Raw genomic sequence first — 24328 nt, forward strand, 5'->3', positions numbered from 1 at the left:
TGTGTGTGTGTGTGTGTGTGTGTGTGTGTGTGTGTGTGTGTGTGTGTGTGTGTGGGTGTGGGTGGGTGGTCCCAGCCCTGGGGGCTCTTGGCCCTGTCCTGAGAGCATCTTTCCCTGTGGTCATTTTGTCTCCAGCACAATGTAACTACTGGGCATGAACCCAAACACTCCAATGTCCAACAGCAGCCAACAGGGTACACCAACAGGAGCATATGTTTGCGATGGAAGCAGAGGGGGTGAAGGGCAGCAGGAGGAAGAGAGAGAGAATAGTCTTAAAGTCATTGCTGTGAGATTTTAGTCAAATCTCAGGTTTGGATGATGCTTAGAGAAGACATTAATTCAACCAAATAAAATGTCAAACTCTAATAACAACTGTCCAAGTTAATGATTTGAAATAACATGTATAGTGAAATTTGTACTATGCTGTTCATATGTTGCTGTCCTACATTCATTTGCCCTATGTGGCAGAATGATGCTGCATTTTGTGTAATGAGTTGGTTAAACTCAGCTTCACTGTCACAGAATTAATCCAACAGAGGTCTGTGTTTGCCTATTATATACTTACCCTATGTAATATAATGCTATTACCCCGTTATGTTCACTTTAGGTCACTTAGTAAAGCATCTCACTGTGAAAACAAATAAGAAAAGGCTTTATTTGAATCTACATTACATTACTCACATTTAGCCTGCAAGTAAAAAATGATACAGGTTAGAAACAGGAATAATCTAATATAACTTAAAATCTGTCCCACTTTTTTTCATACACTCCAGTTGTTATCACAGGAATACAGTTCTACTAAAACAATACAGCTCTGTAGATTATTAAAATGTTCAACACATTAGGGTTTGATATTATAATTTGCTTTGTTTGTACAGTAGTTGTTAGAAGATGATAGTCAACACACACACACACACCTCTTATCTGTTCCCTGTACAGTGAGTATTTGAGAGGATCAGTAGCGTGCAACTGCATATTTCTGCAGAGAGACATTATTTCTTCCCTCAATTCCTCCTGGCAGAGATCTGAGTGTTTGACCTTTTTAAAATGCAAAGCGATTCTTCTACTCCAGAGACTGAACGGGAGGCTCATGATTGTGCTACTAAATTTGAGGGACTTAATGCAGTAACTCACAGAAAGGGAGAGCTGTTCTGCACCTGCTGAAGTCTTGACTTGGTTACAGGGATACAATAACACCTCCAAGGGTTATGTTAATCTTTAAAGATGGGTTATTCTTATGCTGCTCCACTCTTTACCTCATTTGAATGAATATTTCACTGCAACCTTGAATCAGTCTCTCATGCCTACTGCACATCACCTTATTGCATAGTGTTTCCTTTTACTTGGTCAGGCATGCTTACTATAACACTTTACACTCAATCCCTTTGCAATCTCTTAACAAATAAACTGTGAATAGCTTTATCCTTTCAGTCCATCAGTCTCTTATTCCATCAGATAATCTACTATTCAGAATAACCTTGTGTAAAAGTCCATGGATAACCCAGCTACCTCCAGTGACATCAGCTATGATTTTGCACTGGCATCCTTTCACATCTTTCCCTCTTTTCAAGAAAGGGAAGTGCAGCTAATTTAACATCAATATCACCACCAGAGCACTTATAAGCAGCTAAAAAGTGAGGATCATATTAAATTGTTTTAGCAACCTGTGACACACTCAACATATGAGATGTTGTAATGAGCGGATCATGCAAGAGTCATTTAAATTTGATAATGTCAAAATCTACTGTATGTACCTCGTCTGCTAAGTGTGCAGTGTCTGTTCACGTCACTTCTGAGATGGTACAATATGATTCAAACAAAGCCACAGAATTTCACTCCTACCACACTTACATCTGAATATATTCCACCGCATTAAGGCCTGTGACACATTCATAACAACCTCTAAAAGACACTGGGATGTCTTTATCGCCTTTTCTTGCCTCCAACAGAATGTGAATGAGACAGTTTTACCCCTTCGACTGGAGCAGAAATGTGACAACAATTAATTAGATTGGTTGTGACGTCTCTCAATGTTTTTGCTTCCTCCTACAGCAAGAAAAAGAATGCTGCGAATGTTTATGTGAGATATTCGAACAGCTTCCGAGGCTGACTTCACAAACTCTAGGTACAGTATGTAATGGAGCTGAAAGCAGGAAGTTATACAGTCATATCCGAAAACAACAGCAGTTTCTACTGTGGAGAAAATATCCACTGAAAAAAAAACTTTCTATTAAAATGAAAGCTCAAATGTCTGAAGTGACCCTTTGTTTCAGCTGCACTTGTCTCTTTTAAATAAAGAATCATTTATTTAAATATTTTTATCTGGTTCCTGACATAACAAACCGCAGTGTAAAGAAGCAGATACTGAGGGGTGTGTGGTCCAGCTTCTGATCTGTAAATTGGAATAGATTTATCCACTTTCCGTAATGAGCTTAAAAAGCAGCGATTCTGAGGTTATGAAGGAGCAGCCCAGATGGAACTAAAAGGTGGAGCTTCTTAAGTATAGTGATGAAATACTTGGTAATTTTGTACAAATGTAGCAAGTCAAAACGAGCCGCTGTTTTCACCATGAAGTGTTTTTCTCAGTGGAGGATAGAAGTATCTGTTCTTGTCATTTCGCTTGTTGCTTCTGCATTGTTGCAACTTCCTCTAAATATTTAACTAAACACAAAATCTGCCAACCAAAAGACTGATTCTCCTTGAAAGACTAAAAACATAAATGAAACCAATCTTTTTTACTCCTACTTCAGAACATTTTCCTGATTTAATGACTGCTATAACCACTACATTTACAAACTGACAAAGTCTGGAATTCAATTTTCTTCATATAAACTGTGCATGATGAATTCATCCACCCTTATACAAACTATTTTCTTGTTTTCTTTCAGTTTTGTTTACAAGCAGCCTAATGTAATTATACTCACCACCTACACATGAATTAGCATGCAAACTGTGTCGGGGGTTTGAAAAATACATTGAGGAAGGTGAAGTAGTGCGAGAGTAGGTCTGATCTTTGGAGGCAATGTTTCTGCAGCCCTGCTCAGGCCGATCTTGGTGTCGAGCAGTGCTGCACTTAAAAAAGCTCCAAACTATTTAACGTAAACATACATATATAGTGCGGAGATACAAATATGCACACCCACAGAGCATCTTAGCTGAGCTTTAGCAGGGTAAGCCTTATCTCCACTGAACAAACTCCTTGCGAGATGGAAACGTTCTCAGGATGTTATCATGTCCCCTGTGGAAATGAGATAGCAAGACACCTTTATCATCACCCTCAGACTCTTGAGGGCCCCTGACCATTACAGGAACAAGGATGACTAGGCTGCCAGGGGACACTAACCAACTGGCTGCCTGTAAAAAAGTGACTTCCAGGGAACTGGAGGTATTGCAAAGTGGAATGACTGACAGGAGATTGGAAGGAAACTTACAGTTAGGCAGTTTAACTCAGCCAAGGGAGTCAACCATATGTCTTCAAGGCTGTTGTTATTTGAACAGGATGCAGAATGTTTGAACAAGACAAAATGTTACAATAAGGAAAAGTTTGCAACCTCGATACCTTATTAAAAAGGATATTAGAAGAGATGAAAAAAAAAAATCTAAAATCAGGGAAGCTATACGTTAGTTACAATTAACAAAAGGAAAAACTGAAAAAAAAAAAATATTGAGATGTGAATTAAGCACAGCATCTCCATGGTAACTGTCCTTTCAAGTCACATCTTTAATGAATAGGTAATGGACAAAATGGAAAATGCACGATGTCATAACGTCAGAACAGATGCCAAAACTGACACAAGAGAAAAAAAAAAAAAAAAAAAAAAAGGTAATTTTGTTTGACAAAAAGTGATTTTTGCTGTGCACACAATGGAATATGTCAAAACAGCACAGCAGCCTTTTTGAAAAGCAAATACACACAGAGCCCAATGTAGCAATGGCATCACAAATCTTCCTTCTGTTGCTGTTATTTTGACTGTCAGGAAAATCCACCTCTTGTTTTCAAGGCTTTTTTTTTTCCTCTAACAGGTGCAAAACCTCTCAACTCAACACATCAAAGAGACACATGCACCTGCAGATAAATCACAGCAAATGGTAAGAATCCACACTAGGGCCTCCTAGAGGATCACCAAAGAGGCAGGGCTCAATGTGTCTGATTTAATATTCATGAAGTGCAAGGCGTTGGTGGTTGAATGCTTGTTTGCTGAAATGTGTCTTTTGTTGTTGGGAAAAGGTTTGATATTTCACTGAGTTAATGTATGTACACTAATAAATACACTTATATATGTAGTATATGACATGCATATCTTGCCTAGCATGGCACATACAGTAAACACCACTCACATAATGACTAATGATTGACACACTACTTCAGTATTAATAGCCTTACTGCTATTCTGACAGAGCTAATGAGAGTCTCTGATTATGAAGTGCTGGTGCGGAGGAGTCGTTCAAGTTGTGGCAAGTCCAAAGAGAAGTGTAGTCTGCAAATGGCACCCACGGGGACAGAGGTGGCAGACGACGAGACGAGACCAGACATAACCAACTGTCAAACACAAGCTGTTTTTTTTTCACACATTTAAACACATTTTCCCCTCTTGTCACCACACTGCACCTCTTTTAGACTAATTTAGGTATGACCTGACAAAAACTATATACACTGGAAAATATATTTTGGGTGTAGAGCTACTATTGTTTTCTTTTAGCCTGTGCACCTGTTTCCTTGCAGGTTTTATCAAAGGTATAGTTATTACGAACTGCTCACCCTGCAGCTTGGTGTCGGTTGTGCACCTGCATACAAGGATCAGTTTCTGGCAGCAATGGATGAGATAATCTCAAAGTCAAAACACAAAGAGATGGAGCTCCAGATGGATGTCTCGCAGCTTTCTTGTCTTGCTATATAAAAAAAACACAACTGTGAGATCTCCTTCACCTTTTAAAAGTGAATCAAACTCCTACAAGGTCAGCGCTGTCGATCAGCTAATTACTACAGCTGAAAGAAAGCCTGTGAGAAAAACCCATGTCCCTGGTGGGTACTTAAAGAAAGAAAGCAGCTGGTCAGAATGTACTCTGGAGAAAACATCAGCTATTGGAGAGAGTGGTTAGGGATACTCTTCACTTAAGTGCTTTTCTCTGAGCAGCGTTCTCTGTCATTCGCTCCCACGCCGCCGCCTCTGTTGTCTGAGCGACACACACATATCTATCCTTTTTCATCCCCAGGGGTGAAACAAACGCATGCAGATGACTCAAATCAAGCTTAACTTAGTTCACATGCTCTAATTTAATGTCTTCATGTTGATATGCATTGAATAAAAATAGCTGGATTCTTTTCTAATTACACACACACACACACACACACACACACACACACACACACACACACACACACACACACACACACACACACACACACACACACACACACACACACACACACACACCCTCTCTCTCTCACAGAGCATGCACATCACACGGGTTTTAGATATTGCATTTCCCACACAGTTTGGCTGTTGAACAACTGAGTGGATCCTCAGGCTAAATGATAACACCGCAGACCTGCTGCCCTCTGCTGACTATACTGTAAACTACCAAAATAAGTATGTGATAAGGAGCACTAATTATATATTATCAGAATGTTAAGTGGGTTGAATGTCAACAGTTAACTTGCCAGCGTACTTATGGTTGCTGTGAAATAAAACCAACCACCACAGCTCTCCAACTACTCTACTTAAATGGAAAATCTAGGTGGTATTTTTATTTGAGATACTTACTGACAGCTGGAGCTTTCGAAAGTTCGCTGAGCCCTCTCTATGCTGTGTACTCTTACTGATGCCATCTAGTGCCTTACATGTAGGAGTATCTTAGGGCTTGGAAGGTGCTATGAAATTAGTAGCTGCCAACACTTCCAGGGTCTCTGGGAGGTTAGAGTCGTGTCGTCCAAACCACATGATTTGCGCCCCTGCCTGTGCCAAAGCTGCCTCTGCAGACTTCTGCTTGTGGTTGCGGGGGAACCGTCTGGTACTGGTTGGAACATTAGCAGGCTGCTTCACCAGAAAGTCACTTTGGTAGGCCGTTAGGTTCATCCTGGTCTCTTGAGGGTTGCTATCAGCTCCATCATGGCACAGGCAGAAGTGGGAGTTGTGCTGTCTTCGATCGTCAAGACACTTCCTTCGTCCCACGCCCTGACGTACACCAACATAAAAAGGTAAAGATGTAGTTGCAATGTGTTGATGAGCGTAAATAGTTGTTAATATCCTTGACGTCTCTTTATACTCACATACTCAGTGAAGAGAGAGATGTTATCTTTTAAGGCATGCTTGTTGTCATGGTTTGAAAATGGATAGTCTCGGGACTTCTGCTAGGAAAAACACAAGCAGAAACTCATATTGTATGGAAAGTATGCAGTATAGTTTATTATAACTAAATACAGTGGAACTCCACTGTGAAAAGTTCAAAACTGTATTATCTATGTAAGTTACACACCTGCTCAGTTTTCCATTTAGGAAAGCGCTCAAAGGTCAAAACCTGAGGTAATGATGATTCAACCTGAGTCAGCATCATTGCAGTGCTTGTTGACAGTTCCCGACTCGTCACCTCATTTTCTGGCAAAACTGAATGAGCAAACTAAGAAAAGCAAATAGCACAGCCAGGTTTCAACACAGTGGTTTCTAATGAGCTGATCCAATGTGATAAAAAAATATTTCTCACCCATTTGCCATCATTGCTCACTGATGAATATCTTTTTCCACCTTTTACCATTTTAATACAGCTTAAGAAGCTGAGTCCACTGAACAGTTTCACCAGTACAACACACTCCCTGTCCAACTTGACAACTAATGCAAACACTGGTGACTATGGGAACCTGCAGCAAACAACCTGAAATCTGACCTCAGATTTGCTATGGAGATGTGGAACTGGAATACTGAACAAAAAGAAAAAAACTAAACGAAAAACATGTTAAATATTTGTGACAAAAAATATTAAATTACAGACAATTTAGTATTTTTATATATATATATATATAATGTGATTTTTTCTTCTTAAACATGGAGAACTTACCTGGAAAGTCTTCGTTCAAGGTCTCCAATTCAGCACTCAGAACAATTCAGCAGCCAAATACCATTAAATGTATAGTGAAGTAACTTACATTACATTCTTCAATTCAATCAGGAAAGGATTTGTGGGGGATGACAAAGGAGCAGAGTGAGAGCTCAGAAAAATTTGCATAGAACTAAAATTATTGTGACAAAAAACACTCTAAAACAAAAACAATAATACATGTTTTATATACAATATTTAGAGGAGATGCTTCTTCAGTTGTTGGGCCAAACGTTGCCACCTGGTGAAAAGAAACACAGTCAACATATATGAAACTCAAAGTGAGTAATTTCCTGGACTAATTTTTTGAGCTTTGTGAGACACATGTTCACTTCTCTTACCATTCCTGTGTGTCGTACTTACTCAGCCTGTCTGCCTCCACCCTCTTCTCCTCCATCCATCTTTGCAGGAGTTTCTCTTCCTCGCTCCAAGCCTGTGCCAACGCTTCTTTTAATCCTGTGTGTTCTGTGCATAAGACTGACAACTCTTTGGACTGACACTCTATGGTGAACTCAAATTCGCTTTCAGTGTTTTAGTCCTTTTAGTCAGACTAAGGGCCTCTTGACGGTACTGGGACACAATGAAACAGTCACGTAATGAAATGATTTATTCTATTTTTGATAACCTTGTGCTATTGTTCCTTCAAACCTTAAGATGTTTTATTTTAGGACACAGGTTCACTTTGGTGAAGAAAAGGTGGATATTACATCAGGGGCTATAGGGAGGATAAAACTGTATTTCAGCACATTAAAATGCTAGGTCTCCTCTGCACCAGGACCACCCTGATTATAAGGGGGCCGACCAAACAATGTTTTAATCCCAGTTCCAGAGTTTTATATTCTTCTTTACCTTCTTATGTTTTTAAAGCTACAGTTAGGAATGACGCACAGCTCATCAGATATTTCCTTAATGTTGATGCAGTACAAACTTTAAGTTTCACAAGTCCCAAATCTAAAGACCAAGTGTGGTCTGATTCTACAGCAGAAAAACTCAACTTAGAACAAATGATCATTTTAGAGAAAACATACATGAACTAAATCATTTCAGTTGTTTAATCGGATAAGCCAGGCCCTGGGTCTACCCAGATTACTGTTTAAATATAACTAAATCTAGGCCTTATTTGTCCATTACAGTCACACTTTTGGCCAGTTTGACATAAAAATGTGTAAAGTTGTATTCTGCAGCATTACAATGTGCCAATTCCTCTTAATTTACCTGCAGAAACCCTGTGTTTTTCAGGGGCAGCATCCATCTGCTGCTGCTGCTAAAAGGACAGTTTTGATGCCACCTGCTGGTTGAGTCTGGAAACAGCTCCACAGGAAACAGGTCACACTTTTTTTGTTCCACAGTTTAAACTGAGAAATTATCCAGAGATTGAAACTGTGTGACATTAATATTAAGAAGGTGACAACTGTAAGTCCAGATGTTAAACAGTCCAAAAGGCCACAGTATTAAAAAGCATACAATGCAGGTCATATTTTGTTCCTATGAAAACAAATTACAAGATATTTAGTTTATTTTTATTTATTGCCACACTGAATTTACCAATAGAGCTTATACTAGTAGGTTTTTGAATGGAGTTTGGTGACTGCGAAAGAAATAATGACCTTTGCTGAAGTGATGAGTCCTGAAAATTCTTATACTATATAATACTTATTGACTTGACTTTAAACAATGAAACAAAAATAAAAATTCACTTTCTGAATTTCCTTCTTGCTGTCCAACAGCTTAGTTCTTGCAGAGAATCACTTGTAAATGAGAACATACATGTTGGGGACAGAAATGTGAGCCAAAGAAATGGAAATAGTGAACTTAAGTTACACATTTACTACCAAGACTAAACTAAACTCCCTCAAACAATCAAGACTAAACAATCCCAATCTAATCATGTCCACATTTCTCTGGTAATCACTAATATAATGAACAAGTCTTTACCGAAGTCTGAAACATTAACAGTAACATTTATCACACTATCAAATAGGGGAAAAGCCAGTCTCAAACTGATCTTGGACAGGCAGAATAATGAAACCCAGGACTATCACAGTCCTGAATGCCAGCTGAAAACCAGTTCAACTGTTAGAAACCAACCTCCGAGGACACAAGACAAACACAAAGACAGCCAACTATTACTTTCCTTAAAAGTGTATCTAAAGGCCTGATGATGACACATGATTAGCAATGAATTAAACTGCTCCATGTGTAGAACATCAGACAGAGCAGATCCAGGCTCATGATGGTGTTAAGAGTTCAGTGTTTTCTGGAACCAGACTTACTTTCTTGCACCTTAGAAGATCCTCTGAATGTTTACTGAAACATTTTCTTGTCCCACCGGAGCATGAACTAACATGGTTGATGTTGGACTAAAACTGTACATTTACTTGTATGACAGTCTGTCACTCACCTTCACAGTTCGTGTGAATCCGGACGTGGCTAAACGCGTCTTTGTCCGACGTACTTTACGACAGGCAGTGTTTTCCTTTTTCTTTTTATTTTTGTTGTTGTTGTTGGTGTTGTTTATGTTTCCTGTGTTTAATGGCGGGAAGCTACCAGCTTAGCTGCTATTCGCTTGTTATCTTGCACCAAACCAACGTGTTTGTGCCAACGGTGGAGAAGAGCCGCGGTCCAGCCTTTGGTTCTGCTGCTTCAGCGGCCTCAACAAGCACCTGAACACCTGGCGCTCAGTTTAGCAGGTGACTGAGACCACGCCCACTCCGCACGACTGATGGTTGGTGATTGGCCCACTGTGCTTCATAGGTCATTTCCTTAAATTGTTTTATTGCCTCAGACTACTTTTATTTCATACAACCATCCAGTGGCTTTGGACCAGTTTCAGCAGCCGTAAAAACCCAGTAGCCTAGAACCAGTAAAATATCGCTAAAAAGTGACTGTAGCTAATGTGTTGATACTGAAGTTCATTTTTCCTGGCTCAGACTACATTTATTTCAATATTTTAAGAATTATCAACCATCTGGTTCCAGCGTTTTAAGTGTGAATATTTTCTACTTCCATGGTAGTACTCCTGACATCATATTTGAATATGCTTATTTTGGCCATTTTCAGTACTGACTTTTCAAAAACTCAATACATTTTTGTAATGAAATAATTCTTGGCTGCAGCCTTCAGGAGCACTATGAATAGATAATATTACCTGTAGTTTTCTGTATGTCAGTTACTTGACATGAACTGATAATGAAAGAAATTTTATAAAATAAAATAAAATAAAACCATGAGAAATATCTTATATCATGTGGACGAGGATGTACTGCTGTGTTTTGTAGGACTCGGCTGTATGATCGAACAGCAAGAGCAAGCCTTTTTCCAGATTTAATATCATGATAAACAGTGAATACTGGTAATTGAAAATCAGTCTCATTTATATTTCCATTTGCAAAAATGGCTAGAGGTAATTTTATTTCAATGGATAACACTTGATTAAAGTATACAACAATACAGGCCTATGTACAATGATATATTTAAATGTCATTTTAAAAGGTTTTAGATTATTCTGCTCTTTTTTTTTAAAAAAAAACATAGAACTGTGTATAAACAGTTAAAATTTGCAACAGTCACCAGCTCCTGCAATTGAAATGATGTAAAATAGAGGTGCGAAGGTTTATCACCACAACAGGAAGAATTTTTTTAATTCTTTGATTAGGGACATGAATCAGGGTGAAGATCACATGTGGTAGGATGAGTGAAGTGCAACTGATTTTAGTTAAACCAGTAAAATATCACTAACAAAAGTCTAAATGCAGCAATATATTTAGAAGAAATAGTTGAAAAATAAAAAATATATACACATAAGAAAATGTCTAGCTGGGAAGAGTCACCTTTCTGGGGTCATATAATGTAAGGGTAGTTCATATTTCAACTGTAAGCACTGTGAAAACAAGCGGGTGTCATTTCCAGGATCCCATGGAAATACTAGACACCTGGCACCGCTGAGACATGCTTACGGGCCCATTTGTCCAGGGTGTATATTTGTTGTGGTTTTGATTCCTGAAGACAAAATAACTGGATTACATGTTTTAGTTTACGTTCAGCACAAAGATCCATTTGTTCTGCACAATATTAATTAATTCAAGGGTCCTGACAATGAAAGTGTCAAGAGGTTTTAAAAATACTTAGGTCCAAGTTCAAGTCCCATCCACTTCCCTCCCTTTAATTTGAATTTTAATATTTTACTTATCAATTAACAGTTTTATTATACTTTATGCCATTTTAGTTCCCAGGATTAGAAGTTCTAATGCAGATTCACAGTACCGTTGTTTATGTGCTGGACTTAAGTACAGATTTGAGATACAGTACTTGTCCTTAAGGCTCTTTTCATGCAACTTTATACATCTAGGTCACTAGATTTCAGCAGGAAATTTTACTCCTGTTTTTCGGGGACATTTGATGAAGCCTCTTCATTGATTTCATTAGTGGTTTATATGTCAATTCACCATCAAGAAGCCTTTTTTTGTCTTTACCTCATCAGCTAGACCCTAATTAAGATGGTTTTAAAAACCATAAAAGACTCAAAGGCTTTTGATACCAGAAGGGTCAGAGTGTGCAGCACTGAAGTGAGGTAATGCTATGGAATTAAGAAATAGTCATTTGTTTGCACCTACTTCATTATGTATTATTATTTTGATGAGAATTCTTACTCTGAATGACTGATGGTGACGTTTCTGTGGTATCACTGCAAGAGCTTGTTCCTGCTGGGACATACTCTTTTCCCATTTTCCTAAGGAGATGCTTCTTCAACTGCTTGGCCAAACGTCGCCACCTGGTTAAAAAAAAAAAAGTATTCACAGTCAATTTAACAACTGAAGCTGTGGTTATCATTCAAAGTGAGTAATTTCTTATTTTGAAGCTTTGTGAATTGCACGTTCAGTTCTCTTACCTTTCCTGTGTGTCGTTGTACTTATTCAACCTGTCTGCCTCCACCCTCTTCTCCTCCATCCATCTTTGCAGGAGTTTCTCTTTCTCGCTCCAAGCCTGTGCCAACGCTTCCTTTAATCTTTTGTGCTCTGCACATAAGGCTGACAACTCTTTGGACTGGCACTCTATGGTGTACTCAAATTCTGAAAGGGTCACTTTCAGGGTTTTACTCCCCTTAGCCAGCTGAAGTGCCTCTTGACGATACTGGGACACACTGAAACAGTCACGTAATGAAATTATGATTTATTCTATTGTTGATCACCTTGTGCTATTGTTCCTTCAAACCTTAGATCTTTGATTTTAGGTCACAGGTTCACAGATTTCATTTCACTTACTAAGTTTTCTTAAATGAAAGTGATTACCGTGATTGCCAGTACTGCAGCTCAGCCTCTTTCACATGCAGGACAGCAGCCAGGTCGGACACAGTCTGAGATAGCTGGGCAGAGAAAAGGCAAAGGAAGAACTGCCTGAATGAGGGATAATAGGAGAATCTTACCAGTTCAAAAGTCAATCAAATACTGCCAGTGAAGGCTGAATCTTCATTCCTAAACCTCCACAGTAATTATTATTTTAAAAGGTTGAAGGCTAGGTTTTCTGATGATCAGAGGTATGTCTGAGATTCATAAACAAATTTCAGCTGCTCATATAGATAAATATTAGCTCCTGTAGCTGGAGGCTGCTGCCATGGTGTTTATCACTGGATTACTCCTCCACTACTCCTCTGTCCACCCACTTTGTCTGCCAGGTGCTCACTCTCTCTCAGTTCCAGATGAAGGCATCTTGTATCACCTCCACCTCGCTCCAAACTCCCAATGAAAAACAGTGCACAGATTAAACATGAAAAATAAAAAGTGGAGTTATGGGACAGAAAAGGACAAACGTGGGTTGTGAAATAATATCGTGCTTTTCTAACCTCTTAGATTGAACATCATCCAAAATTTGTTTGCGAATTTCAAAACGTTCTTCCAGCTGAGCCACTAAAACAAACAGACAAGCTAAAACAGTGACCCTTCTGACTTTTGGGGTTTTAGGCATGAGGTGTTAGAAAAGTTACCATCATCATTGCAAAATCTGTGACGGGGGAATGAATACTAGTCTTACAGCTTGTGAAAACGCCAACATGCGGGACTTTCTCAGTTTGGTCTCTCTGGCGCAGGCGAGCGCGCACGTGATCCTTCCAGCTTCCCATTGTAAGAACAAAACAGAACCAAAAAAAAAAAAAAAAAAACAGATCGTTTCACGGTTCCAAACACGTCCCAGAGCGGCGGACCGAGCAGGTTTCACCCCTCTCAGATGATTCTGGCGTCGACCACAACGAGAATATTCTTTTACCAGCACAGGAGTAAACTGCTCACAGCAAAGTTTCACAGCTCCTCCTTGTTTAGTCAGCTGCTTTGACGGGTCTCTGCTAGATATTTAACCTCTGACCCAAGGCCCATGCACACACCCTAAAAAAAAAGTCAAATAATGATGATATCATAGCATATAAGTAACTCAGACAGTTATTGTATAAATATAATATAATATAATTAGATAACAGCTTATTTCTTGTGAAACTGTACTCACAAACAAGCAGAAAACATACACGTGTATTAATCCATTACAGAAGTATTGTTAGGAAGAAAAAATTATTTTTATGATGAATTAGGGTTAAACATATTTGTAGTTGACATATTAAAACGACCAATTTCCACTAGACACAACAGAAACAATGGCCTGCAAATTTCAAAATAAAATGTATGTAGTAGAATGTGCTCAACCTTTCTAGAAACCTGCCGGCCCACAAAGTACTTCCGGTTCATACTTTTTTTTTTGTTACGTAGGGGTAGTTGCTATAATTTCAGCGGCGTAAGCTAATATTATACATTGCAAACTGCTAAAGGTTATAGTCAATAATTTTCTATTCAAAACGCAGAAATAAGAGAAGTTAACGTTTTGACACTCCGTGAAACAGGAAGTTGTTTGCTTAATGACCGAGTCAACAACACATAGACGGAAAGAGGAGAAGCTGCGGGCTCATTTTAGTAATTAAATGAAAAGTAATAATTACTAAAGTTAGCAAAGCAATAACTACCTCTGTGTGCCTGTCGTTAGCTTTAATTAAATACTTGTCTAGAAGTCAGTGTTGTCCTTTCGAGGAGCTAGCCAGCAAAGCTAACAGTAACTTTACCTACACAAATGTGAGCCGCTGATTATCTGACATTAGCTCAGGTATAGAAGACTGTCCCTGGTTAGAAAGTGCCAGGGGTGGCTGGATTGAGCCGTCGTGTGTCCGGTATGAGTGCATCAGCTGGGGACAGAGAGCCTGGGATCCCTCGGGATAATGCGAAGGAAGAAGTCAGTGGCCCTGCCTGCACAGGAGATAACAGCAAACATGTAAGTAACGTTAACCAGGCTGAGCAGAGAACAAGGAAACACTATCACACTGGCTCTGATGGACAAACACGATTTATTTACTGCCTAAATGCTAGTCAAACTGTGTGCTTACCAGGTGAATTGACTTGTTTTTGTATTGATAGTCACCGTAGGTACATACAATACTCCTGACAGCTGTTGATCCTCCATTATACACGACAGTATTATTATTTCCCTTGAGGCACTTTAATTTGTTTTGAAAGCAGATATACAGGTATGAGCCTGTGTACAAACATTTTCTTTGGCTGTATCAAAGTTTAAATAGCAATTAGAATCAACTTTGGCAATTTTCAATGCATCATGACATTTTATACACTCAACAGATCATATCAGACATTTTAATAATGTTAATTAAAGTAATTCTTGTTTGCAGCCTTATAGGGCTCCCATGAAGGGGTGGTGTTACCCATGTAACCCCTGCTCTTTATGCCAATTACTTGATATGCAGTAAAAATTAAAGACATCTCTTAAACACAACTTTAAGGTTTAGCTTAGCTTCAAGGTTGGTGGTCACAAGATGTATAATTGAGAGATTGTTGGTGTGATCCAAATTTGCGATTAATCAAATCATGTTCACAGAAATTATATGTAATAAACCTGGGGCTTCTGGTCCCTCTGGGCTGATCACATTTGAGCAAAATATAAGCTCAAGCAATTAAGCTCTTAAAACTAGGTTTTTACACAAAGTTTATCTTCAGGGCTGGTAGCTACTAGAAGCTACTAGATGACCCTACAGTTACTGTGATCAAATTTTAGATTAGTTATGTTCTCCCTGGGGCATCTGGGTCCCCTGGGCTGTTCACATTTTGCTCAGTTGGTAGTTCAGTCTTTATGTAGAATTACCAAACTTGGAAACCATGACAAATATCTTGTATCATGTGGATGAGGATGTAATGCTCTGTTTTGTAGGACTCGGCAGTATGTACAAGTAACGGTGAGATAAAGAGCCGTGCCATAGTCAAGTACTCTGCTGCCCCACCACCTGCCAGCTATGCCCTGCTACAGGAAAAGACAGACTTGAAGTTGCCTCCTGCCAACTGGCTGAGAGAAAACCCACAGCTGGGCAGTGCTGGCACCACTATATTAGGAACCAGCAGCAAGAGCAAGCCATTTTCCAGGTATAATGTCATGATAAATACAGCGAATATTGGTAAATTGTAAATCAGTGTAATTTGTATTGACATTCACAAGTGGTTGAGTTCCTTTTCATCTTTTGTAGTTTTGGGATAGCCTATGACTTCATCGACTGCATCGGGGATGATGTTGACGTGGTATCGGACTCAGAGGTTTGTGGAGCTATTCCTCCAGTTAACATGTCTTTCATTATTTCTGAAACGTACCTACAACTGATGTTGACATTGTTTTTTCTCACATGTAGAACATCAAGAAGCTTATGAAAATTCCCTATAGTAAGTCCCATGTCAGTATGGCCGTTCACCGCGTGGGCAGGACCCTCCTTCTGGATGAGCTGGACATTCAAGAGCTCTTCATGCGTTCTTCTCAGGTATAGGGGCAGCCTTTATGTTTTCAATTCAAGCATAGTGCCTGTTCTCTTGCAAGGATTATTTGCATTTTCTTTTGTTTATGAAAGTAACTTCTAAATGTTCTAAATACTATGTGTCTGGTGAAGACAGGAGATTGGACGTGGCTAAAAGAGTTTTACCAACGGTTAATAGATCAGAAGTGGCAAAGGAAAAAGAAGAGTAAAGAGCACTGGTATCAGAAAGCAATCCTATCAAAGTTCCTTTACTACAGGTGAGTACATGATGCTACTTGAACTAGGGAAACAAAAGGGTTTACCATCAGAGTTAGGTTCCACTTCATTACATTCTTCTTAGCCTTCATCTCTCACCATGTTGGCTCCCTCCCTTTCAGTATAAATGGTGGTGGGGCTGCAGAGCCTGCACCAGACAACCGGGATGAGTGTGAGCAAGAGAATGAGAAAGACGAGTTCAGCTCTTCATGGCCTACCACCTTCACCAGCACGTCATCTGACGTAGAAGAATCAGATGCTCTCAAGCAGGTAAAAAAATAAATGCCATACAAATTTTAAACCAAATTTATTAATAAAATTTAAGACAAAATAAACAGAATGTCCAAATATATTAATAAAGTCTAAGTTTGCATTCTGCAATCTCCCCACTAGATATGGCTAAATCTTTCACATTTTACACATTGCACCTTTTAAAGAAAAAATCAGTATCTTGCCTATGGAGCAGTTATTTAAGAGTCGCCAGTGTGTAACTAGGCCTGTGATGGACTGGAGAGATGAGTTCATCTTCAGAAATTGAGTGAATTTCTGAACTGTCTCTGGGCTGACTGCAGAGTGTATGTGTGCAGGAGGTTTTAGTTTACTCCGCTTGCACTGACAGTATTGCTGTGATTAAATGTGTAGGAAAGTGTTTCTGCAGACAGCAGCTTTGCTCTGGGCCAGGTAACATCTGTGCTAAAAGAGCAAAACCTCCCTACACTTTTCAACGAAGGCGAGAACAGCCAGGTAAACAACATTTTACCTTTTCTTAATGGGATATTAATACTGTTGGTGGTCTATGTATAATTTCTGCTTCAAATTTGATGTCACTTGTTTGACAGGGTTTAAGAAATGACTTTGTGCGAAACATCATGTGGACATTTGAGGATATCCACATGTTGGTTGGGTCCAACATGCCTATTTTCGGAGGAGGTCGCTATCCTGCCGTCAGTCTGAGACTCAGGTTGAAGTTTTAATCCATTTGCTCCCATCCAGGCTCCAGGAACACTTACAGAGAGAAAATCATTGTAATTTTAATTGTATTGCACTTAATTAGTTGCTTTCTATTAGGTTCTTAAATTAACTGTCTGTGTCAGCAAAATAATTCACATTCATCTGTACACATAGCACAATGATTAGTTGGGTGTCAATGCGCTGCTATGACAAATGGTAAAATGTGCTGGTCAGGTTTTAATTTAGTTATCTGATTTGAGGAGGTAAACTGTAAAGTTAATTTCAGATGCTGCAACCTCATAAAAATTTTACATTGGTTCCACTACATTATTCTAACATTCTCACTGTGTTTTTTAGGGACAACAATAAACCCATCAACATTCTGACAGGTATAGACTACTGGCTTGACAATCTGATGTGCAATGTCCCAGAACTCGTCATGTGTTTTCACGTCAATGGCATTGTTCAGGTAAATTGCTAATACCTGTAGTCCAGTATAGTATTAAGATTTATTATTTTATGTTTGATGATTGATTTAATCTTTGTAGTAGAACATAAGGTACATTTAAGTAATCATTGTTTTGAAAATCCCTTATTTTTAAATTTGACATTGAAAACATAATAATTTATTGTTTTTACAAATATGATTTTCCTTACAGAAATATGAGATGATAAAAACAGAAGACATCCCTCATCTGGAGAACTCAACTTTCTCCACAAGGGTGGTAAAAGACATCGCCCAGAATGTCCTCTCCTTCCTCAAGTCCAACTGCACCAAAGAGGGTCACACCTACTGGCTTTTCAAAGGTGGGAGATAATTGAAGAGTAAGTCTTTGTATCAGCTCTGTCCTTGCGCTATACTTAACATGATGCCTTCTGTATTGATGTTTTCTATTATTTCTTGAATCCATAGCTAGTGGGAGCGACATTGTGAAGCTTTATGACCTTACTACTCTCTGTGAGGAGGAAGAAGAGAAGTGTCAGAATCCTTTTACTCTTCCTGTTGCTGTGTTACTTTACAAGTAAGTATCTAGGACAGACTCAAACTAGGAGTTTGAAGAGTTGAACACCAGGTCTGAAAGGCTTCTGTTTTGCTTTTGTCATGTCATGGAGAGCTTTTTTAAGAAGAATATTTTAACTATGTATTTTTGATTCAGTTTGTGAGATCAGCAGATTTACAGTTGGACTTTTATTTCAGTCAGATGCATCCTAAAAGGTCAAATTAGAAATTAAATGAGATTTTTACAGCTCAACCTTGTTTAAATACAATATAACTTGCAAATGAATTACACTCATCAGATGTCACTGTACTGAAGTCTTGACTGGTTTCTATGTTGTGGTGCAGAGTGGCCAGTAACTTGATGTTGACAGCAAGGCAAAACAGAAAGCACTATGGCACAGTCAGAACTCTGCTCTTAAACTGTGTCAAACTCCTGGATCAGGAGAGGCATCCCCAGGTAAGAAACAGCTCTGTCATCATTATTTAGAGACAGGAAAGAAATGCACTAAAGCCCTGGGTTAGATTTACACACGGATTTTGCATTTACAAGCTACACTGCCAGGTAAAATGATAAACAGAAAAGTAATATTAGTTCTCATATGTCCTGATAGTTTTAGTTTTTGATGTTCACATTTTAAGCTAAATCTTTGCAAATGGTCCTATAACTGCATCCCTCGTTTAAAATAAGTAGTATTTTAGTAGTACTAAAATACTACTTTTAGTAGTAGAAAGTAAAAAAGTGAAACTACTAGACTGAACCTGAGAAGGCCATAGTTTAGGCTTGATTGAACTTGACTCTGTTGCTGATCTCATCTGTCTCATGTCTGTTCAGATCATCGCCTCAGCCCACTACATGCTGTCAGAGCTGTTCCAGCTCGATGAGCCTCCTGAAGATGGAGGGGAGTCGCTCCGGGCTGGTGGCTCAGAGGACAGCTACAGCGACGAAGACAGGGAGGAGGAGGATCTGTCGGAGGACAGTGATGACAGTGGCTCCTACACTAACTGCCCCAGCCCACAGGATGACAGTAAAGCTGTGGCTGTTATCCGCTCTGTGGGGGAGCTGTCGGTCCCAGAGAAATACAAGTCCACCCACCTAATCAGAGTGAGTGCTTCTCAAAATGTTTTTCGTGGTTTCTCCTCTTCACAGACCTAAGGTGAGAGAGAGGGTATATATTAATATATAATAATTAATATATAAAAAGATAATCTTCAATTTTATTTCTTTATTTTTTTTATTTCTTCAGCCCAGCTGTGCTTTCCCGGTTTCTCAAGACAAGGAGGAAAGGTGCAGACATGTCCTGAGCTATGTATTAAAGGCGAGTCTCTACATGAAGCTGATGTTCAGTGTACCTGCAATGCTAACAGTGTGATATATCAGAAGAAAATCAAATTGTCATTTCTTCTAATAATAATGGCTCTAATATGCGAAACAGGGGCTGAAAGCAGTGGATGGTAGCATAAAGAAGGAGAGTGATCTCCCAGCTGCAGATCCCAACACACCCATTCCTCTCAAATATGAAGACAGGAGTGCAACTGGAGCCTGTGCAGCTGAGAAAGGCATCTCTCTTCTTCTTGAAAGAGGTCAGTCTACACATTATTTCAAAGGATAATTTATATAAAGCCACATCATAATACAGGAAAAAGGTCAACACTGTGGGTATCCTATGAGTCTATGAACTTGTCACATGTCTTTCTCCTGGTCTTCCTATATGTGTGTGTCACCAGCTGGGCCGTTGCAAGCAGACCAGAAGCACCCGACCCGCTCAGGGATGATCCCCGGCTCATGGCAGCACTGCATGAAGATGCAGCTCTTCCTCAAAGCCTCCAAAGCCTACTACGTCCTGTCTGATGCAGCCACTAACCTGTCGAAGTACGGGCGAGCCTTGCGCTACATCAAGCTATCTCTGCAGTGCTACGGTAAAGTTACTCACCAGAAACGCTGAGAAAATTTGTCATAACAGTTATGTCAATATTGTGTAAAACAGTAATAACATTTATTTGCCTTTCACCTGCTTCTATTCTTCTGCTGTTTTCTCCAGATGCTTATTGCTCAGTGAGCGGTACACTCCATCCACAGGTGCTGCAGTTTCACAGCCAGTGCCTGTCTCTGTGTGGGGACATCCAGCTGATGTTAGCCCAGAACACCAGCAACAGAGCAGCTTACCTGGAGGAATACAGCTACCAGACCAAAGAGGACCAGGAGATCCTGCACAGCCTGCACAGAGAGAGCAGCTGCCAGGGTAACAATAATTTACAGAAAAAAAAAAATCCTTTTTTTAAATTTTTTTTTATTTTATTTAAACTATAATGTTTTGTCATTTCAAGTTGTTGACCCATTGATCAGTTTCTTTACCCTTATCCACCAGCCTTCAACATGGCAACAGACCTGGCCATGGACCCAGAGTGCCAGCTGTTTGTTAGCAGTAAGTGCTACGAAGCAGCATATGAGCTACTTGCCTCTGACGCTTTGAAAGATCATACCTCAGATCAGCTGGCTCAGGTGCTCAAGAGGCTGGGAAACATCCGCAATGAAATGGGAGTCTACTACATGAACCAGGCTGCAGCCATGCAGACTGAGAAAGAAGGTATACTGGATAACAGCTGTAGTAACAAATGGATTTTTTTACAGAACACACCACAATAATAGCCTTTTTCTTCAAAGTTAGAGAGACAGCTTTCTGAATTGGTGCAATCTGTATAATTTGCTAAATAGATGATTAAAAAATATGAACTCAAAACATAAAAATGGCTTATGTCACTGATGTTGTGTGTAACTGGCCTTCTCCGTCTCCCTCTCCAGTAAAGAAGTCGGTGTCTGTAGCAGAGCAGGAGATGTGGAAAAAGAGCTTTGCTTTCTTTGAGAAAGGCATGAAGGACTTTGAAGCCATCGAGGACAGCACCAACACGGCCTTGCTGCTGTGTAATACTGGCCGCCTGATGAGAATCTGTGCTCAGGCTCACTGTGCCTTCACTGCTGACCAGAGCAGAGCGGAGTTCTCACCTGAAGAGGCGCTCTACTACAACAAGGTGGCTTTAGTCAAACCCTTCATGTGTTTATGTCTGTCCTGTATTGTGCTCTTAATTTAAACATTTTTTCGCCTAATTTTTCAACCAGGCCATAGACTACTATTTACGGGCTATGAAATCACTGGCTTGTCGAGAGAGTCACCCAGCAGTGTGGGACAGTGTAAACTGGGAGTTATCCACTACTTATTTTACCCTGGCCACACTTCTGCAGGATTACGCACCGCTGTCCAGGAAAGCCCAGGAGCAGGTGGGTTTACCCTTTTGTTTCACACAATAACAAAAATTTTCTAAACTCTAAAAGTGCAACCTGGAACTAGGAATTTTTGGTTCCTAGGAATTTTTGGTTCTTAGTTCCATGGTTCCACTGGCTGTATATTCTCAAAAAGTTGATGTCAAGCTTACCGATGATCAAACTTTAAATCACCAGTCCCTGTGTGTGTTTTCCAGATTGAGCGTGAGGTGACTGAGGCGATGATGAAGTCCCTGAAGTACTGTGACCTGCAAACTGAGTCGGCCCGTCAGCCGCTCTACCAGTACAGAGCTGCCACCATCCACCACCGCCTGGCCTCAATGTACCACAGCTGCTTCCGCAACCAGGTAGAAAATCCTATAAAATAATACAATATTATAAAATCTTTTTTTTCTTTTTTAAAATTAATAATCTGTGCATTACCATGTCCTTCTGACATATATTGTATTTTTGATTTTGCCAAAAATAAATTGTGTTACTTCCTGTTAGGCATTTGAACTAAACACTGCCTAGAATAGAATTGCTGGTGATAGGATGTCTGCATTTCATACTCACAGCAGTATAAGAAGCTCTGAAGGATGTCTGTGTTCCTGGCTGTAATTGTGTGACAGGTGGGGGATGAACACTTGAGGAAGCAGCACAGGAGCCTGGCAGAACTTCACTACAGCAAGGCTGTCTCCTTATTCCTCAGCCTCAAAGATGCACCCTGCGAGCTGCTCCGCACACTTCTGGAGTGGGTGGCCTTTGCTGAATTTACTATGGCGAGTGAGTCACTGTTCGATGAGATGGATGATGTGATTATGTGTCGATAATGTGTGTGTTTGGCATATGGGGCAGATTTAATTGTTGAACACTAGCATTTCCTCCCTCAGCCTCTTAATAGTAACACTTAATATAATGCACATACACATAATGTGTTTCCACAGGCCAGAGCAGCAGCACAGCCAAGGTGAAGAGCCTGACTGGAGCTCTAGAGATCATGACAGACACTCGCTATGCCTTCCAGCTGATTCATAAAGAGCTGCTGGAGGAGCAGACAGAGGTCAGTCTTAAAGTAGTAGATCCTACTCTCTCAGACTTATCTTTGCACTTCTGTTCAGTTTTCCTTTCTCTTCCCAACTTATAGCTGAGTGAACCAGACTCTTCTGACTCAGCAGAGCCTCCTGCCACCAGCCTCACGTCAGGACTGAACCTCCAGGAAGTGATGAAGTTAACAGGCATTTTTGAGCCAAGTTTCTCCTTCCTGCTGCTGCAGCTCATCAAACTGATGACGACGATGAAAAGGAAGCCAAGGTGTCTTAAGAAAATAAAAATCATTGTATGTTCAGTTGTATATGTACCTACTATACTTTAAACCTTTAATGCTTACTCCTGGCATTTGTGTTTGCTACAGTAAAAAGGATGAGGAGCTGTTAAAAACCTACAAGAACGTGTACTCCAAACTGCTGCGGGCCGAGAAAAGCACGCCTCTCATCAGCCGGGTCCAGCTCTACATGGAGCTCCTGCAGCAGTTGGCCCCACAAACAGGAAGTGACAACACAGATTGAAATGAAAATGACAAACGGCGAATCTCAAGACTTGGACTCTGCTCTGTGCACCTTTACATACATCCAAGCTCCATTTTGGTGGAAGATGTGACAACTGTCAGGCACATTTAAAATACAGTTTCACAGCTAATTTCATCTGTGCCTTTTGAAGGAATTCATCTTTTTGTAACAGTTCAATCACAGGTTTTGAATTGTACTATTTTTTTGTGAAAAATGTCAATTCTGAAGGTTAGGTTTAATTTTCTTATTGCGTAAGCAGTTAGGTAAGTATAGTTCCTCAGTGCAGGATTTACTGTTGACACATGGGGGGTTAAAACTAAATTATTCATTTGAGTTAATTGGTGGTTTTGATCTTTAATAACATTAATAATGCTGTGAATAAAATGGAGTGAAGTGGATTTGAAGGTGACGAGTTGAAATAAGCTCAAACGTATTATTTGCTTTCCAAAACAATAATGTGCAATAGTTCAGCAACATTCAATGCAAACTTAGAGCCTTGTTTGTCGACATTGCTGTATGTATTAATGAGAATTTATATCAGTACGATTTGCTATGACATGAAAATAAAAAGTTTTTCTACACACGTCTGCCACCATCATGATGTTGAATATTTCTCCACAAAATGCTAATATGCTCTTGGGCTTTATTTGGTATTTTAATTAGATCTTTGGATAACAAACAGTTTTCTCTACTGGGTTATTATTTCAGTGTATTTATCCTGACATGATATCAAAAAAGATCATTCACAGCTGGTTTGCCTTGAAAAAAAGACAATTTCTAGTAAAATATTTAAGTGGGTCAGGCAACACTGTACCCTGTGGGTTCTAGGATTGGTCGTTGCTGTGCCGTTCAGCCGGGGTCACTGAAAAGGGCATGCATTGTTTTTAATGCGATGTCAGCGAACTGGGTCACCCCACAGTTACTGAAGTGCATCCATGCCAGATGGAGCTGCAGGCAGGTCCAAACTGTCCCTGCACCTCATTAATCAGGATGGCCCTGGGGTGCTGTGGGCGACTGGCTATTGGACAGTTACTGAATGTAACTGACATGAAAAGGACAAGCAGGATTTGGAGCCGCAGATTCATTAAAAATATCAGTGGACGCTGTAAAAATAAATTATAAATCTGTGAAAATGAATTAAACCATTTATAGTATGAGAATATGATTCTTAATGTAGTTGCTATATCTTTCTGCAAATAAGCAATAACTGAAAATCAGCAGAATAGCAATTATTGATTTTATTTGATATATTAGCACATTTTATATGACTCCTAAAGGAATATAGAATCTGATATTGTGCCTAAAACGAGGGAAGAGGGGCAGAGATAAAAGTAAGTAAAAACTGATGATCAACTAGACAACGCACA

The 24328-nt window shown here is 39.6% G+C and overlaps 3 protein-coding genes across 7 annotated transcripts; 1 reads left to right on the forward strand and 2 right to left on the reverse strand.

The window, feature by feature from the left end:
• Positions 1 to 5441: 5441 nt before the first annotated feature.
• Positions 5442 to 6988, reverse strand: tex36 (testis expressed 36). Of its 2 annotated transcripts, none has more exons than XM_026309767.1 (4): positions 6703 to 6988; positions 6478 to 6618; positions 6272 to 6349; positions 5442 to 6176 (listed from the first exon to the last, which is right to left on the reverse strand). In XM_026309767.1, exons 1-4 carry the CDS (start codon positions 6751 to 6753, stop codon positions 5856 to 5858), a joined length of 591 nt encoding a protein of 196 aa, XP_026165552.1. In that variant the 5' UTR covers positions 6754 to 6988; the 3' UTR covers positions 5442 to 5855. The 2 variants fall into 2 exon arrangements, with proteins under 2 accessions (XP_026165552.1, XP_026165551.1); XM_026309766.1 differs by having other exon boundaries at positions 6272 to 6352.
• A 3912-nt stretch (positions 6989 to 10900) lies between these two features.
• On the reverse strand, positions 10901 to 13809 carry LOC113131895 (autophagy-related protein 16-1). Of its 3 annotated transcripts, none has more exons than XM_026309648.1 (8): positions 13779 to 13809; positions 13120 to 13466; positions 12932 to 12995; positions 12752 to 12824; positions 12381 to 12454; positions 11981 to 12232; positions 11742 to 11863; positions 10901 to 11091 (listed from the first exon to the last, which is right to left on the reverse strand). In XM_026309648.1, exons 2-8 carry the CDS (start codon positions 13205 to 13207, stop codon positions 11045 to 11047), a joined length of 720 nt encoding a protein of 239 aa, XP_026165433.1. In that variant the 5' UTR covers positions 13208 to 13466; positions 13779 to 13809; the 3' UTR covers positions 10901 to 11044. The 3 variants fall into 3 exon arrangements, with proteins under 3 accessions (XP_026165433.1, XP_026165431.1, XP_026165432.1); XM_026309646.1 differs by having other exon boundaries at positions 10901 to 11106; XM_026309647.2 differs by lacking the exon at positions 13779 to 13809 and adding an exon at positions 13585 to 13749 and having other exon boundaries at positions 10901 to 11106.
• A 486-nt stretch (positions 13810 to 14295) lies between these two features.
• Positions 14296 to 23544, forward strand: edrf1 (erythroid differentiation regulatory factor 1). Of its 2 annotated transcripts, XM_026309645.1 has the most exons (25): positions 14296 to 14394; positions 15343 to 15551; positions 15653 to 15719; positions 15812 to 15937; positions 16064 to 16188; positions 16309 to 16456; positions 16829 to 16930; positions 17026 to 17147; positions 17495 to 17606; positions 17797 to 17944; positions 18051 to 18159; positions 18483 to 18594; positions 18970 to 19239; positions 19382 to 19453; positions 19571 to 19718; positions 19863 to 20054; positions 20177 to 20377; positions 20504 to 20722; positions 20938 to 21164; positions 21253 to 21411; positions 21612 to 21761; positions 22026 to 22179; positions 22341 to 22456; positions 22541 to 22707; positions 22808 to 23544. In XM_026309645.1, exons 1-25 carry the CDS (start codon positions 14296 to 14298, stop codon positions 22959 to 22961), a joined length of 3708 nt encoding a protein of 1235 aa, XP_026165430.1. In that variant the 3' UTR covers positions 22962 to 23544. The 2 variants fall into 2 exon arrangements, 1 of the variants encoding a protein (XP_026165430.1); XR_003295848.1 differs by lacking the exon at positions 22808 to 23544 and having other exon boundaries at positions 22026 to 22175; positions 22541 to 22682.
• Positions 23545 to 24328: the final 784 nt, after the last annotated feature.

Source organism: Mastacembelus armatus, chromosome 15 (genome assembly GCF_900324485.2).
Source record: "Mastacembelus armatus chromosome 15, fMasArm1.2, whole genome shotgun sequence".
Lineage (NCBI taxonomy): Eukaryota > Metazoa > Chordata > Actinopteri > Synbranchiformes > Mastacembelidae > Mastacembelus > Mastacembelus armatus.

Bases quoted from the DNA above. Each gene is read 5' to 3' on its own strand.
- tex36 (XM_026309766.1), bottom strand. From the start codon at position 6,753: ATGGTAAAAGGTGGAAAAAGATATTCATCAGTGAGCAATGATGGCAAA. The intron at 6,619-6,702 runs GTGAGAAATATT...TGCTTTTCTTAG, and splicing joins TGAGCAATGATGGCAAATGG to TTTGCTCATTCAGTTTTGCC. The intron at 6,177-6,271 runs GTGAGTATAAAG...GGTGTACGTCAG, and splicing joins TCTCTCTCTTCACTGAGTAT to GGCGTGGGACGAAGGAAGTG.
- edrf1 (XM_026309645.1), top strand. From the start codon at position 14,296: ATGAGTGCATCAGCTGGGGACAGAGAGCCTGGGATCCCTCGGGATAAT. The intron at 14,395-15,342 runs GTAAGTAACGTT...TCTGTTTTGTAG, and splicing joins CAGGAGATAACAGCAAACAT to GACTCGGCAGTATGTACAAG. The intron at 20,378-20,503 runs GTAACAATAATT...CTTATCCACCAG, and splicing joins CAGAGAGAGCAGCTGCCAGG to CCTTCAACATGGCAACAGAC.
- LOC113131895 (XM_026309646.1), bottom strand. From the start codon at position 13,207: ATGGGAAGCTGGAAGGATCACGTGCGCGCTCGCCTGCGCCAGAGAGAC. The intron at 12,233-12,380 runs GTAATCACTTTC...TGACTGTTTCAG, and splicing joins CTGCAGTACTGGCAATCACG to TGTGTCCCAGTATCGTCAAG. The intron at 11,864-11,980 runs GTAAGAGAACTG...TTTTTTAACCAG, and splicing joins TACAACGACACACAGGAAAG to GTGGCGACGTTTGGCCAAGC.